Source organism: Bombus pascuorum, chromosome 7, assembly GCF_905332965.1.
Source record: "Bombus pascuorum chromosome 7, iyBomPasc1.1, whole genome shotgun sequence".
NCBI classification, from domain to species: Eukaryota; Metazoa; Arthropoda; class Insecta; order Hymenoptera; family Apidae; genus Bombus; species Bombus pascuorum.
The window spans coordinates 14,432,100-14,447,639 of NC_083494.1; the positions used below are offsets into that span (position 1 = coordinate 14,432,100).

A 15,540-nucleotide genomic window follows, 5' to 3' on the forward strand; every position below is an offset into this window, starting at 1 on the left:
TGTTCTTTGCCTTCGATGGGAATAAATATTAAACAAACAAATCACACGATTTTTATGAATTTATCGATTAACTCACGTGAACGTTTAATCGCATACGGATTAATCTTTTATCTTGAATTTGTTTGTAGCTCTGCCAGAGTTTCCCACAAATTTCGGCCGCACGAAGCAGTTTTAATCTCAATCCACGATTAGAAAGATTGTGAAATAACGAGACGATTTTTCCAATGTTAAAGTCGTTTTGTCCTCCACCCTGGTTATCAATTATACTTGAACGAAGTTGTACCAACTTTACCAAATACTTATCGAGATTAATGGTTTTTCGTTGTCATTTAAATTTTTACTAACTTCAGTGAATATTTTTTTCTTAAAGCTTTTTTTAGATTGTATAGGAAGATACGAATAGATTGAACTAACTATAGGAATGATTTGAAATAATTACAAAATTATTCACCTTAACAGAGAAATCAATATTTTTCGTAGCTTAAAATAATGACAGAATCGTTTAATTTAATTAAGCCGATATTTTAGATTCTAGAAGTAAGATCACCATGAGTCAAATTCGAGTTTTGTAAAATGCTTTCACTGTTAGCGTTTGCTTGAAATTGCCAATAATAACCGATTGTATTAAGCAATTGTATTAAGTAATCGTATTAAGTAATTGTATTAAGCAATTGCATGTAATGAATCATAGTGTGTGCAAAATGTCAAGGTAAATGTCACTTCCTTGTTGAAGTATACAGAATTGGCAACATAAATTTAATGTGGTGGAACATTAAACATCCACGGCATTGTGTTAAAATATGAATTTTGTCTCTTGTTTGAATTTACCTCTGGTAAACTTTTGATTTATTCGCAGTATGTGCCAACGAAAATCGCTAAACAAGAATGTTAGCTAAGAATAGGAAACTGCCAGAGTTTTTACTGATACATTTAATCTTTCGTATTTTATCTATTTACGTTCTTAGCTATTATAACAGACAAGAGTTAAAAGAAAAATACCTTGGGTTATTAAAACTTACAATGGACAGAAGCGAAAAGAAAAGTGATATACAATTCTGACAATTATGCATTCTCAGTAATCGGTTTAAAGATGCAAACATGTTCGAAATGCAGATAATATGGAAATGTATATGCAAAGTAAAGTATTCGTGGTAATATTTAACGAGTGAAACGAATCTCTTTCCAGATCTTAGCCTTTTAATCGTGTTTATAAAGATCTGAATTTGCATTAAAAATTTTCAAAGTCTATTTATAAATTACGAGTACGAATCTTGAATTATAAGCTTTTACCAACTCGATGAACGTGCAATCCCAGTCTGTTCCGTCGTATTGGCACTGTATCGTGGCTTTCTCAACATCTTCAGAAATCTCAGTGTATTTCACACAATAAGTAAGTATCCAACTTTGAGGTATGCTAATCACAGGCAAGGTTCTCCAAACTTTGGCTGTGATATCTTCCAACATCTTTAACGAGGTACTATCGCTGAAAGTAGGTAGTTCCGTGATCGATGAATCCATATTCGGAAATTCTATCGTTCTATTTTCATGACGCTGAAGCAAGATATCACATTTTAACAAGCTTTTCGATTTTATTACACTTTGATCGTTGCAGTATGTAAAGTAGATCAACTTGTGATTTCTTCGGATGTTTGTTGCTTTTGGTGGATTTGGCAAACGCAAATGTACAGATGACGATACATCCGATTGCTATTACGTGTCTTAGCATGGAACGATAAGGTTTCTGTAAAACGATTTTCCTCGAACGAGTCTTCGACAGATCATCGTAATATTAAATTTTTTCTCACGATTAAATTTCATTTGTTAAATTCTCTATATCGTGATTGAAATATCGCTGTTCACACTAAATCATTAAAATATTCGAGAAATTATTTCGATTTTCAAATATCACATCGAAGTATTATTCCGCTATTACGCAAGAATCTTTTACATCGGTTTTAATTCAGGTTACGAATTATTTGTTTTTAAATGGTCTCTGATTGAGCTACGAAGGTATACACGTGACACGAGCCTCTCGAATTTAGCTAATTATCGATAATAATTCGGACGGTGTTAAGTTATCTTAACAGCTTTATCGCAACAAAAATCGACATAGGTAAGGCCAGGAAAAAGGGAATCTGTACAGGGAGGAAACCATAGACCACAGAAATTACCATCCTATTGATTCATTATTGCATTAAAATAATCTTCATTGTTGCTTCCGGCGTAATTCATAGACTATTAATCGGCCAAAAATTTAGAGCCTACAAATCAAGAAAGATGACAAGATTGTAAGAAAATTGAAGGAATTGCTTCCTTTAATTATTTACTTTATGATTGCTTATTCGATTTGGACTAAAATGTCGCTTCTGCTTAAATTCTGATATATTGGGTTGGCAACTAAGCGATTGCGGGTTTTGTCATTACCATCTAATGACAATTATCTTAAATTTATGCCTAAGCTCTATCTTTCCAAGAAGTTTTCAGTTTTACAATCCATTTTTCATAAATGGGCCATTAAGTGATTTTCTTTCAAACCATTGATCAAATTTCCATTGAGATGCCAAAACGGTAAAAAAAAGTTATATGAAATTACTCGGACTTGATGATAAAATAAATTATATTTTCAGAACTGAAGATAAAATGCTCTTTCTGAGCTTTTTTTTCGAGATCAAGAGTCAGCCTAAAAGAAAGAAAGTAAATTTAGTATCACGTGATTTCTTCTACATAAGATAAATTGTTTTGCAATCCTTCGTTTGCTTTTGAAGCATTTCACTGGAACTGTCATTTAAAAAAAGAAAAATCAACTTGTGTATTTGCATACATGATAAATGAGTATATTATAATGATGAAGTACGGTAAAATAATCGTCTGCGAATGGAATATTGATGAAATTTTCAATGTCGTATAAATCGACGTCTATTTTTGTTTTCCGCCTGTATTCAATACTAATGTAAACGTATGATTGACAATACGATCAGTGATTCCGATGCAGTAAATTGCATTGCAATTACAATGATTTACATAAATAGCTTTATGACTTAGAATTACTTTACCAATATTCTACGAATATTCTATAAATAAATATTGCAGAAAATAGTATAAATGAATAAAAGGCACACATTCTATCGCCAAGGTTACAAAAAACCCAATATTTTATCTTCTCGTCTCGGCAGTTTTTTAAGATCGCCCCATGCCCATGATTCACTGTTATGTTCACAATTCATCGTCGTATTTGAAAAATTAACACAGACTTCCTCGATTTTTGTCGAAAGGATCAGAGCAACGAAAATTACGAATAATTGCGGAGATCCACGTGTGGAAATTAATGGCCTGGTTGATAAGCGCGAGTTTCCGGGAACATTGCGGCCGTCGACCGCACAAAGTCAACATGTTAACAAAAAGACGATTGTCACGAAAAAAGTGGATAATCGTTAACTTGGCTGGGATTTCCCTGCGTCCTATGCGTCTTTTGCCGCCCACCTCCCCGTATAAGGTATAAATGAAAACTGAAGCTGCGTCTTCGTCGAGGATTAGTCTTGAGAACGTCCAGTTTCGTGCGAACAGATTATCCTAATATATCGTAGCGAGAATACTTGCCTTTTTCATTAGCACCAACAATTCGTAACGTAACACTAGCGAGTGAATCAATTTTAGTTAAAAAAAAGAAAAAGAAGATAGGAAAGAAGACTAAAATCGTTGAAGAACCGTTCGACCATCCTGAAAGATGTTGGTGAGAAATTTACAGGTAAATCATTGTCATATACGGTAATTTGTAACTTGTGGAGTAATGTAAATGTTAGATATATAGATTTGCGTTTTGTGTTTGTAGTATATTGCTTCATGAAACTATTCGTATACTTGTTACAGAAAATTTTTATAGGGTAATATAAGTTGCTTGTATTTTATGCCTTTATATAATTGAACCTTATGAAAGAGCGTAAATTGTAATATGCAGATGAAGCATACGTGAAATGTGCTTCATATGGAAAAAAATATTCGCGTTTCGAGTTCTTACGAAACGTTCTTATGTTCGGTATAAGAGAATTTAAAATCAAATAAATCATTTAAAATAAAAATATTTCGGTTTACTTGTTTATTCACATTACTAATTAACAACTAATATTAACAACTAATTAATTTATTTAATACTTTGATATTTAACAGTCAAACAGTTAATTTGGGTATTTCATACTTTAATAAAATATACTTACGCGTAAATTCCATTTTGCAAATTTCACGTGTATATGTATAACGAACTCTAGAGTGGTTGAAAGTTTAATTAAATAATTTGATATCTCTTATCATCTTTGACGGTCCGCAAAGTGTAATAACCATGCCTATGTATATCTGAATTTTCGTAGCTATGGACTTTGTATCATCATATAACATTGACACTACGATAAAATGTATTGATTCTTTTGACATATGAGAAGGGAGTTTAAAACGATCATAAACCATAGATAGCATGCGTCGTAATATTGTCATTTCTCTCGTCAAACTTTTCCAGACAGTTCAAATATTAAAGATATTACTTACTATCCTATTATTAGTCAGAGATCGTAAAACAAATAAAATGTAATAACACAACTCTTTCCATAGTTTTTTTAATATTTAAAAGTGTTTAAAATTTAAAAGAGGAAGTTTATTTTGTAAATTACCATGAACTTAACGATCTTTTAAGCAGCTCTGAATATCTAGACGCTAATTTTTCTAGAGATAGAAGAAACAACATTAAAAATATTGCAGACACAAAAGAAATATCATATATTTAATATATAATGATATTTTCATAGAAATTCTGGTAGTATACCAAGAGTCTTTGAAAATTTTTTATTATTTTGAATTTTAAATAATTTTAATTAATTTTTATACAAATTAAATTTTTATCAAGTTTTATTAACTATCTACTACTAACTAATTATCTACTTTCAAATTTTAAATCATACGATACAATTGTACAATTTTAAAGATACTTTAGAAAAGTGTTTCGCATAGTGATGTCTTTCAATCGTTGCTGTCACAATAACAACGAGGGCTTTTTATTCCGACGGCCTCTTTATACGTAATCATATTGTATTGCATAATACGATACGGAGCTTCACTTTTCAGCTTGTTACGATTAATCAACGGTAAAAGCAATGCGTTGTAAGTAAAGCTGTGGAATTTCCAGGTTCCTCATTAACATCTATACGTAATTAACAACTGGTCGCTCTCAGTTATGACTGAGGAGAGACAGAACAATGGAATTGTGGAAGGTTCTTTCGCAATAACAGATGAAATATAGCGAAGGAAAACATATCTTGCTATTCTTACGCAAGATCAATTAAAGAATCTAATGGCATTTTTTCCTTCCTTGAATAACTACGACGAGTTCGTCTTGATTAAATAAAAAATAAAAGGAAAGGGTATTCGAACAATATTTAATCGAGATCAAAGTTTGAATAGCTAAAAATTGTTAAAGTTCATATCATAGAAAATTCGAGTTTACACGAAAAGAAAAATATACTACAAGCGATGAAATGATAGTAAAAACAGCGAAAATATTAGTTAGAAGACATTGAAGAGTTTACAAGGATATATAGAAGATCATTATACTATTCTAAGAATGTAGGAAATGATTCGATTTCTCGAGTGATAAAAGGATCATAAGAATAACGATTCGAAGAAAATTATATTAATTTGCTCGTAGAAACGAAGAAAGTAAGAAATGAGTTATTTCCGACAAATTGAATTTTCATTTTACGCAAAAATCAAAAAGAATTCATTTTTATAGTTAATAACTTGATTTCTTTTTCAATTGAAAAGATTCAATCATACAACAGGAGTCAATGTCGCTTAATTATCTCTAACAAATCTTACGACAGATTTGTTGATCGCTCTTGTTGTAGCTGCTTAAACGATCTCGACTCGGTAACGATTTTCGAGAACTCACAAAGGAACTAACACTCCTTTCGAGTTACTTTCTCTGGCTATTGGCCAACGCTTTGAAAAGGAGCCTGTTTTATTCGCTGAATAAATTCTGGAAGAGGGAGAAGCGAGGAGAAAATTTCAAAGAACGCTTTCTGAAAACGCAAGGAACTGTGATTCATTTCCAACTCTCGTGCTTTAATCTGACTGGATTAAAAATATTCAAGAAACATGAAACACAGACTATAATAAATATAAAGTATGAAAATTACAATGAAATTTTCATTTAATGTAATGAATAGATGCAATTTTTGTATTTTTATGAACATAGTTAAACAAATAGAAACTAAATAGAAATTTGTTTCACACACCAAATATCAATAATACTTCGGTTGCTCTACTTTAAATATCTCATATATTTTTACATATCATATGCATTTGTATGCAATATAAATTATTAAAATCTCAAGGTTTCTAAAAAATGCGTGAACATCCACAGTCTAAGAATAAATTTAGAAAATTGTGAGTTAACGTTGTTGAGGTGAAAGAATTAATCTAGCGAAGATCGTTACTCGTAAAATTAGCGTTAATGTGCGATTCTAAGAAGTCAAATAGAACTACATTCCTGATGTCGATCGCCTTAAATGGCGTCGAAGGAGGAAGTTATTACTGGTGAAGACAAAAAGGGTGAACGTTCTTGCAGTGAATCTAGTTTTTGCTTCAGCCTGAGTTGATGGAACGAAGACATCTTTCTTGTGACATTTGACATCTTTCTTATCTTCTTGTAGTTATAAAATAAATAAATAGCGATTATCTATATCATTTATATATACGCGCTAATTATTGTATCGTATTTGTTATTATCGTTTCGTAATTGCATTTTTATTTTTAAACGTTCTACGTTTTATTTATATGCGTATAAAAGTGAGAATATTACTTTGTATCTGGAATATTATTATCTCCTATATCTATACTTTTGTGTTTTATATATTTTTATTGTCTTCGCTTTATTATTCCTTTCTCACTTTTCTATAGAATCTTAAACGTTAAAAAGTTAATTCGTACATTGAATAGACTTCGTGTCAATGACTGTCATTGAGAAAAATTATTTAAAATGTCGCATAATTAAACGCAATCAAACAAGTTCAATAACCTTGAGTCACCCGCACAGAGTACCGAGGGAAATGTAATTTGAGAAGCCGAACCTACCAAGCTGGTGGATTATCTCTGGTTTACATACGTTAGCCTCGATTTATATGTTAATTACAATTACGAGCTTACGGGTTTTGTACGAGTACTCGCAAGTAGACCAATTTATGCCGCAGGTATGACGAAATATTCTCCAAAGACGCTTAGGTATCAGTTTATCAACCCTAACATCCGCTTTCATCGGAACAACTGTGTATTGAAAGTGTACGCATAGGTACGCGCACATAATGAATTGTATCGACGATTTCCGATTATGACGTGGTTTCCCCACCGACTTCATATGGGATTTCCTGGCAATGAAGTCATTAGTATCGGGCATTTCCAATATTGCAGAAGTAACGACCTATCGGCTTTGTGAACGTTGGTTTGCGCCGTTGTGCTGCAAAGGATTCGTGTCCGATGAATAAACATGACTCCACTCGCGAGCAAAACTCGTGGTGGGGAAGTGGTCGAGGAGCCAGTTACTCGCGGGCATCTCGGTGACTCTGCTTTTCCTTCTCCGCACTCAGTTCAGTTTTGTAGCGAGCAACAATCGGACGTTTTTTCGTATCTAAGCCGATAGTTTACAATTTGAGAATCTAGAAAGCAAGAAGGCGCAGATCAGCGAAATGTTTTTCAAACCGGTGAGTGGTGACGCTTCGATGAAGTCTCAATTTAAAATTCAGTAGAAACGACGTAGAATTAACGTAGATCTTCATTGTCTCAGCCGCATTAAGATTTGATCTCTGTAATGGGAAGTTAAGTTGTCGGTGGAGATCCTATTAGTCTGATGAAAATTGTATCGATGCATCGATTGTTGCATATATTGACGCTTTAGTTGTTCCTAAATGAAATTGTTTTGATGTTTAAGTAACGATTTCGTTAGTTATCAAAGATTTTACGTAAATACTCCCCATTAAATCTAATAGGATGATATTTTATACATGACTCTTGTTGTCTTCGTAATGAAAGTTCAACTGTGATAACTTATCTCGTTGTATACACTTTTTGCGCTTTCTATCGTTTTTTTCCATACCTCGTATCGACCCGATATTAAATCAATAATATTCTATCGTGTGTGCTTCAAATATTCTGTTTCAATCAAATATTTCTATTTTTGTAGGTTTATATATCTTTTAAATTGGTTGTTTAGTGTTGTAACAACTGCTGTAGTAGGTAATTGACAACATGGTTTTTCGTAATCAAAAACATTTCCGTCATCGATGATGGTTACCGGTATCCAGACAAATTTTAATTATTTATAATAATTATTCGTAAGTTGCGGAATACTTAAAAATTAATATTTTTTAATCACTTAATTTATGTTAAAAACCTCTTTCACATTTACTGACCACTTTCTTCCATTCAAATAAAAATGAACTTTTTCCCAATCACCTGTTTCGTAAGAATTTAAAAAATATGTGTCATTTGTTTTTGGTATCTGACTAATTTTCTGTAACCTACATATTTTGATTCCCATTAATATTTTCACGCTGTTAAGTTTCTCATATAGAAGTGAAAATGTTCGTTGCTTTGTTTTACGATCAGCCTTCCTCGAACCATGAAGGACAGACAGTCTTTACTCACATTTTTACTCATTCTACATCAAGGAAGAATCATAATCACAAGAATTTAATTGACTAGAACGTTTACAAGAAACGTTGACACAGTCATTGTATTACTCTTTGATCGACGAATTGCGTTAATTCGATTTTAATTTGTCTTTGTGTATAGTCACGCTAGGCTGCGGTTGATTACACGAGTGGTACGTGCCTTATTTGTTAAGTTGGACACGTATTTGTTCGAAGAATTCACTTGTTATTCGCCGATTGTCTCTGTTGGCACTGTCAGATTTTAAATGTCTTCGTGAATGCTGGTACTGTTAAAAATTACGAAAAAATCCAATGTCATTGCGAAGAGAAAGATTTCAGTAAAATAGTCAACTGCTATTGCCTGTGCTATACTGCATAGTCGTAGTAAAATTTTACAAGTTGCCGGTTACCAGTATCGATAAATAATTCCCGTATAACATTAACAAGTTTGACAATAAAATCTTCTGTTAGTAAATTATACAAATTATCTGATCATCGCATTTGAGTTTCTAGATTCTTTAGAATCTTTATACTTGTTATAAGTTCATAAACATCCGCAGTATCGTAATAAATTATTTCCACTCTTGTTTCTAACATAAGATGGAACATTTTTATAAAAAGGTACAAATTTCGAAGATAATAAATTCAAATGATAGATACATAATGAAAAAAAGAAAGAATACAGCAAGTCAAATAGAAAATGGCAATAAATATTTGAGTACTGAAACAAGTAAAAGTATCCCCGTGGAAATAGGAGAAAATCTTGAAAGGTGTAAAATAGAAATTACACGATGCCATTCTCATAAATCAAGGAGAGTTTCGTTCCGAAGAACGTATAATGAAGTAGTAAACAGACGAACGGAATGAAATTGAAGGTTGTCAAACGAGGAACTGGAAAGTCGCATACGAAATTACGTAAAATCTGTATTAGTATTTGCATAAGGCGAAATTAAAGTGGAATAATTCACGCAAGTTTCCCACGTGCCACAAGTAGTATGCTATCAGGAACAAACTGTACAGGCGTGGTTGTGTTTTCTCTTGCTTTCGTCATACAAGGCTCGTCATACTTCAATTTCAACCAAGAAAGCCGGACACTATGATGTCACGGTTTACTCGTTGCTTTCACTCACCTCAAAGCTTATCTTACTTTCGTCCCAGATCGTATAATTTTCACTAATTTTACCATTACGTTCCGAACCCTTTGAGAAAACATTTCTATATTTATTTTATGTTTTTATCGAAGTTAGCCCTAATCATTAACAGAATACATTATTCTCTATTTCATACCGTCTTTTAGTAATATTTTGTTGATGTTTCTTAAAAAATTGATGATGGTATTTCCAAGTATATAATTGATTAATGATTTTAAAGATATAGTAGCCTTGCTAAAATGGTAGTTGTTTTGTTGATAATATGGTAGATAATATTTATGTTAATGAAAAACTAGAGTATTTTCATATAATAAAATACAAATTAGGGCGGAGAGATAATAAATGTTTTAACTTTATGTTAAATTATATGAAATTTTCTATAAAACTGATGTCAAATACATTTTTATATTTGTATGAATATAATTTTAATAGTGGATTGAAAAATTAATAAGAGATAAGTAAAATAGTATCACTTTATTCCATAGCAAGTAGTACAAATTTAATTCAAACGTTGTCCAATTGTGAACTATTTTTAACATAAAATAATCTAAGATAACAAACTATTTTAATATAAATTTATTCCTTCACAAAAGAAATTAAAAAATTCCAAACGTGTATTTTGACGAACAATAGATACTGATTTCGTCATAATCTATGATTATCATCGTGGGTACAAAACCAGTTCTGCCCTAAATAAGTGTATCTGATATCACTAAAATTGCAAAGTATGTTATTGTGATTAACTAGAGCGTGACTCCTACACGAAACTCTTCCCCTGGTTGACATAAAAGTGTCGTAGATATGGATGACATGTCAGACGATTTATTCGTTGACCTTACGATCGTAATCTCAGAACTTGTATAAATTACGATTAGAGGTCACGGCTACCAAAATGTGAAGGGGTTGCGAAACGTCTAGCTGCAGGATTGAAAATACTTTCCTCGTCTTATTTGTTTTCTTTAATGTTTCTGATAAGATACCTTCTCTTTTTTTCTATCTTTTCTTCGATCATGGATTATCTTCGAATTTCTGCCATGTTGTAATTGTGCGATACTGGAGGCTAGTAACAACGATGACACAATGATAAAATGGAAATGTCGTTCACTCGGAGTTTTATAATGATACAGGAAATTACTCGAACGTCCGTAAATGTTTTCGAAGGGTGTGATTTAACTTTGCGTAAGCCACGCATGTATTTCGTTTCAATTTCCTAGTTTCTGGTCTTTCGTATTTTCCTTTACGTTCTTTGTTTTGCCTCACTATAGTTATATAATTGTATATTCGATTTTTTACTTCTAAGTATTGATATTATAAAAATATTTTGCTTTCAACTTAAAATATACAAACGCTGCAGTGTCCATTCATACTCTTTCCATAAAAAGCTGCAAGTGTACATGCTCATCAAACAAATCCTAACAAATAAATAATAATATTTATTCCAAGCTGCTTTATACCTAAAATTCACCTTATTATACTTTAAAAATTTCATATTTTCTTATTATCAATAATTCAACTACTTTGAAGAAGAGAACTCTTCAGAAATTTTTAGAATATTATTTTCTCAACAATCATTCTTTCTTTCAGGCAACGTCGGTGTTACCAGTACTATTGCTGGTAACTTACGTATCAGCACAATGTCTCACCGGAAACGACAGTCCTCCGACGATGAGCGCTGGCTCAAAGAAAGGTGTGATCAACTCGAGATTCGAATTCGCTCTCGATACTCTTAAGAAGATGTCTTTGATCGAATCACGCGACAACATTTTCTACAGTCCGCATAGTCTTCATCAGGCTTTGACCTTGGCGTACTTCGGTGCTCGAGGCACCACCGAGGACTCCTTAAAAAAAGCCTTGCATCTACCTAACGATCTGTCCAAGGTCGACGTGCAACGATATTATGCCTACGAGAATTCCCTCAAAAATCAAGGTGACCAAGAGGTGAGGATTTAACTGGAGCTGTTGCATAATTCATCGTTTGTGTTTGCAAGTATTCCAAGGCGAGCCACATAATCGTAACATCAGGACCCCTTTGCGCAATAGTAACATCAATAAATTCTGCTTTTTAAAATTATTATTATGAAAACAAGCTATAAGGATTTGTCCAATACTCTTTTTCGTCTTTAAAGTTTACTTGAAATCACCTTTTTTTATCAGTAAGTTTGATTATTTAAATGCTATATATTATTTTAATATTTTTTTTTACTTTAATAAAGCAATATGTATGCCTTTTACACTTTCCAGTAATGTTACGTAATTTTTAGGTATTGTTTCACTTCTTAACGGATTAGACTTGGCAGTCTGTATAGTTAGATACTTTGAGGTAGTTGAACTTATTGAAATTCAAGTAGGAAGCATTTTGACCTCATAGCTCTATAGAATTTCTTAATCAAAAGTTATGAATATAACGCGTGAATAATGTTTGTTTCCTCGACGTGGACGGATGACACAAAGTAAATGATTTTATTTGATCAGTTATATAATTCTTGCCTTTGTTCGTGACGAGTTGGTGCGACTATAATGTTCGGGTAAAGAATATCTTTTTTTACATTACTTGAAATTTTTCTATTTTTTAGTAGCTAGATAATTTTGTAAAAGTTATGTTTAGAAATAACGAAATTTATGACGATTGCAAATAAATAATAGTTTCTGTACTACTGCTAACGAATTTTGATGCAGTAATAATTAATATAATACTTAATATTATCGTAAAATAGGTAAAGGATATAAATAGGAAATGTAATCCCAAAATACCAGAATTTTTTTATAGTATTAAAATTACAACATTTAAAGTATTTAAAGAATGAATCGTTAAATTAGTTTTCTTCCTCTATTCAGAATTCATCACGAGGTTACGAGTACAACTCAGCGAATCGATTATGGGTATCGAGCACGAGAAAAGTACGAGAGTGTATGTTGGACTTATTTGGAGACCAACTGGAAAAGACTGATTTTCATACTAATCCAAACGCGGTTCGTGATCACATAAATGAATGGGTGAGCAACATGACCAAAGGACATATCCGCGATCTCCTTCCTATTAACAGTATTGGAGCAGATACTGATTTGGTCCTGGCTAACGCAGTATACTTCAAAGGTCTTTGGGAAAGTCGTTTTAATCCAACTAATTCTAAGAAAGATATTTTCTACATTTCGAACTCTCAACATTCCATGACTACATTCATGAAGCAGTCAGGACATTTCAATCATCGTAAGTTACACATCTTAAATTTATGAAAGACTAAAATTTATCTACAGAAATCTGTGGTGGGCAAAAGGAGTATAATTCAAATTTTTAATCAAAATAGGATAAGTATGCTAATATATTCTATATTGATCTTTTTACATATGCTTCTAATTGATTTCAAAATGTTTTAATTGTTACAAACTCTGCTTGGTCAAATAAATAAAAGTCAAACTAAAAATTTTAGTCAGAATAAGTCATCAGTTTCGAAAGAAAAAGAATGTTTCTAAATCGAGTATACTGTATATATTTTGTAAGTAAAATGGGACGAGACATTGTATGTTATAAACTTTCATATCCAAAATCTAACCACCTGATCTTACATTGCAGTTCAAATGTTGTAAGTGCGTCTCTACAAGACTAATAATTCTGACTTATATTCTTTTGCCCGACTAGAAAAGCTATAATCATATTATATCATTGCAAACATATATAAATAGAAATAAATACAAATAACCTTTTCTTACAGTTGTCTCCGAAGTACTTGGCGCGCACGTGCTAGAACTGCCGTACAAAGGCAACGAAATCTCAATGTTCGTCCTTCTTCCACCATCTGTCTCCGTCGCAAAATCCGCCGCTGACGTTGAGCAAAACGGAGAACGAGACAGTGTTCGTCAACTGATAGAACGCATTTCCACCGAATTAGGATCCACAGAACTCCGCGACCTCTTGGATTCCGGTATACCACCTCAACAAGTCGATGTTATCTTACCGCGATTTGAAGTCGAAAAGGATCTTCCAATAAGCACGCTGCTTCACGCTATCGGTGCAGGCGAATTGGTAATGCCTAATGCTGCCAATCTTCAAGGTTTTGTTAAGGATGGTGAAAAACCGTTGCATTTGGGCGACGCTGTCCATCGTGCGCGAATCGAAGTCACTGAAGAGGGCACCACTGCAGCCGCAGCTACTGCTCTCTACACTTTCCGATCTGGACGACCATTGCAACCGGCAATTTTTAATGCGAATCATCCTTTCTTGTATTTCATCTATGAGAAACCAACTCGTACTATTTTATTCAGTGGAATTTATCGTACACCTAATACTCCACAAAATACCGCGGAGACATCAGCTTGAAATGTTTGAAGAATGATTGTGATTGTCGTCGTTATTTTCCGTTTATTTTTGAAGAATGTGGTGCGATAAATAAGAAGCTTTATATGTGTTTGTAACATACACAGGTATGAATGTTCGGTAAGATGTGTTTGCATGTATATATTTTAAGATGAGTATAATCGATAGTTATTTACAGATCACTTAATATTTATACTAAATTTTTGATATACTAAAATATTTTGATGGATATTGTATAATTTCGTACAAATCGCACATGTATTTAAAAAATGTCATAATAAGTGTTATCGTATCAATATAATTTAGTTATGTGATCGAAGAACATCAAAACCGCCAAAGAAGGATTTTCAGGACTGAAAATGGAGAATCATACATTCCATTTAAGCTTTCAAATAGTGTTTCGTTTTTCCTGAAAAACTTGTGTTGAATTGTGTCACTTTTGACATACATGTGTGAAATGTATCGAATAATATGGATGAAAATTTGTAATCGGATTCTATTATAATATTTTGCTGCGTTAGATATAGTAAAAATTAAATTATTAGATTAAAGGACATTAAGCTGAGATGTATCAAGTTATAATCAAATTCGATTTATTGTACGTATAACGTATATACATGCACAGTATTCGAATTTACTAACTAAAACGAAAAAAACAATACGTATTGAATATCCTTCATAATCCGGTACGAAAAATCGATGTTATATGAGTTGTGTTATGTTTGCAATTGTGTTTGTAATTGTGGAGCGTTGTTAAAGGTTTTATAATTTTTTCGACAATTAAAAATGATGATTGTAATTTCTGTTTCTAATATGAATTTCAATCTATACATGTTATATTGAAAATATAAATTTAATATAATTTTCCTTATTTATATAATATATAAATTATAATTATCGAAATGGTAAATCTTTTACATTTATCAATTAAAAAAATATTTTTCAACCCTGATGTGAGAGCCTAAAAAACAGGTATAATATTATACAAGAAGAACTTCAGATTTGATAATATTTAAAAACATGTGTAAATGTGCTACTTGTGAATGCTTGTACTTATATTTTATATACGTGTATTGGAAAATTTTAAATTAAAAATGGAGAATATTTTATCCATGAATGTAGTTTTATTCTTTATCTTTAAAAAATTTTTCAGTATAGAAGATTGTACTGTTTAAGTTAAGAAATGATAAATGAAAAAATAAAATAAAAATCCATAAATTCTGTTCGTTCAAATTATACGTATTAGCTCAGACGTTCTATTGAAATACGTGTTACTACCGAAAACGTCCTTTGCAGGAATTTGACGACTTCTGTTCGTACGTGATCGACTTACCGGGGGGTTTCCCCACTCCTCGTCAACCGAAATTCGTAGGGCAAATTACGCCGCAGG

At 32.1% G+C, this 15,540-nt stretch overlaps 1 protein-coding gene and 1 long non-coding RNA gene across 3 annotated transcripts; one reads left to right on the top strand and one right to left on the bottom strand.

Annotated features, from left to right (window-relative positions):
• The first annotated feature begins 3,520 nt into the window (after positions 1-3,520).
• Positions 3,521-15,267, top strand: LOC132909309 (serine protease inhibitor 88Ea-like). 2 transcript variants are annotated; one of them, XM_060964074.1, is made up of 4 exons: positions 3,521-3,745; positions 11,423-11,776; positions 12,674-13,046; positions 13,549-15,267. In XM_060964074.1, the coding sequence occupies exons 1-4, from the start codon at positions 3,725-3,727 to the stop codon at positions 14,151-14,153; spliced, it is 1,353 nt and encodes a 450-aa protein (XP_060820057.1). In that variant the 5' UTR covers positions 3,521-3,724; the 3' UTR covers positions 14,154-15,267. The 2 variants fall into 2 exon arrangements, with proteins under 2 accessions (XP_060820057.1, XP_060820058.1); XM_060964075.1 differs by lacking the exon at positions 3,521-3,745 and adding an exon at positions 7,544-7,739.
• On the bottom strand, positions 13,299-13,679 carry LOC132909338 (uncharacterized). The gene is made up of 2 exons (XR_009658523.1): positions 13,547-13,679; positions 13,299-13,471 (listed from the first exon to the last, which is right to left on the bottom strand). It is a non-coding gene; the product is annotated as an uncharacterized LOC132909338 (long non-coding RNA).
• Positions 15,268-15,540: the final 273 nt, after the last annotated feature.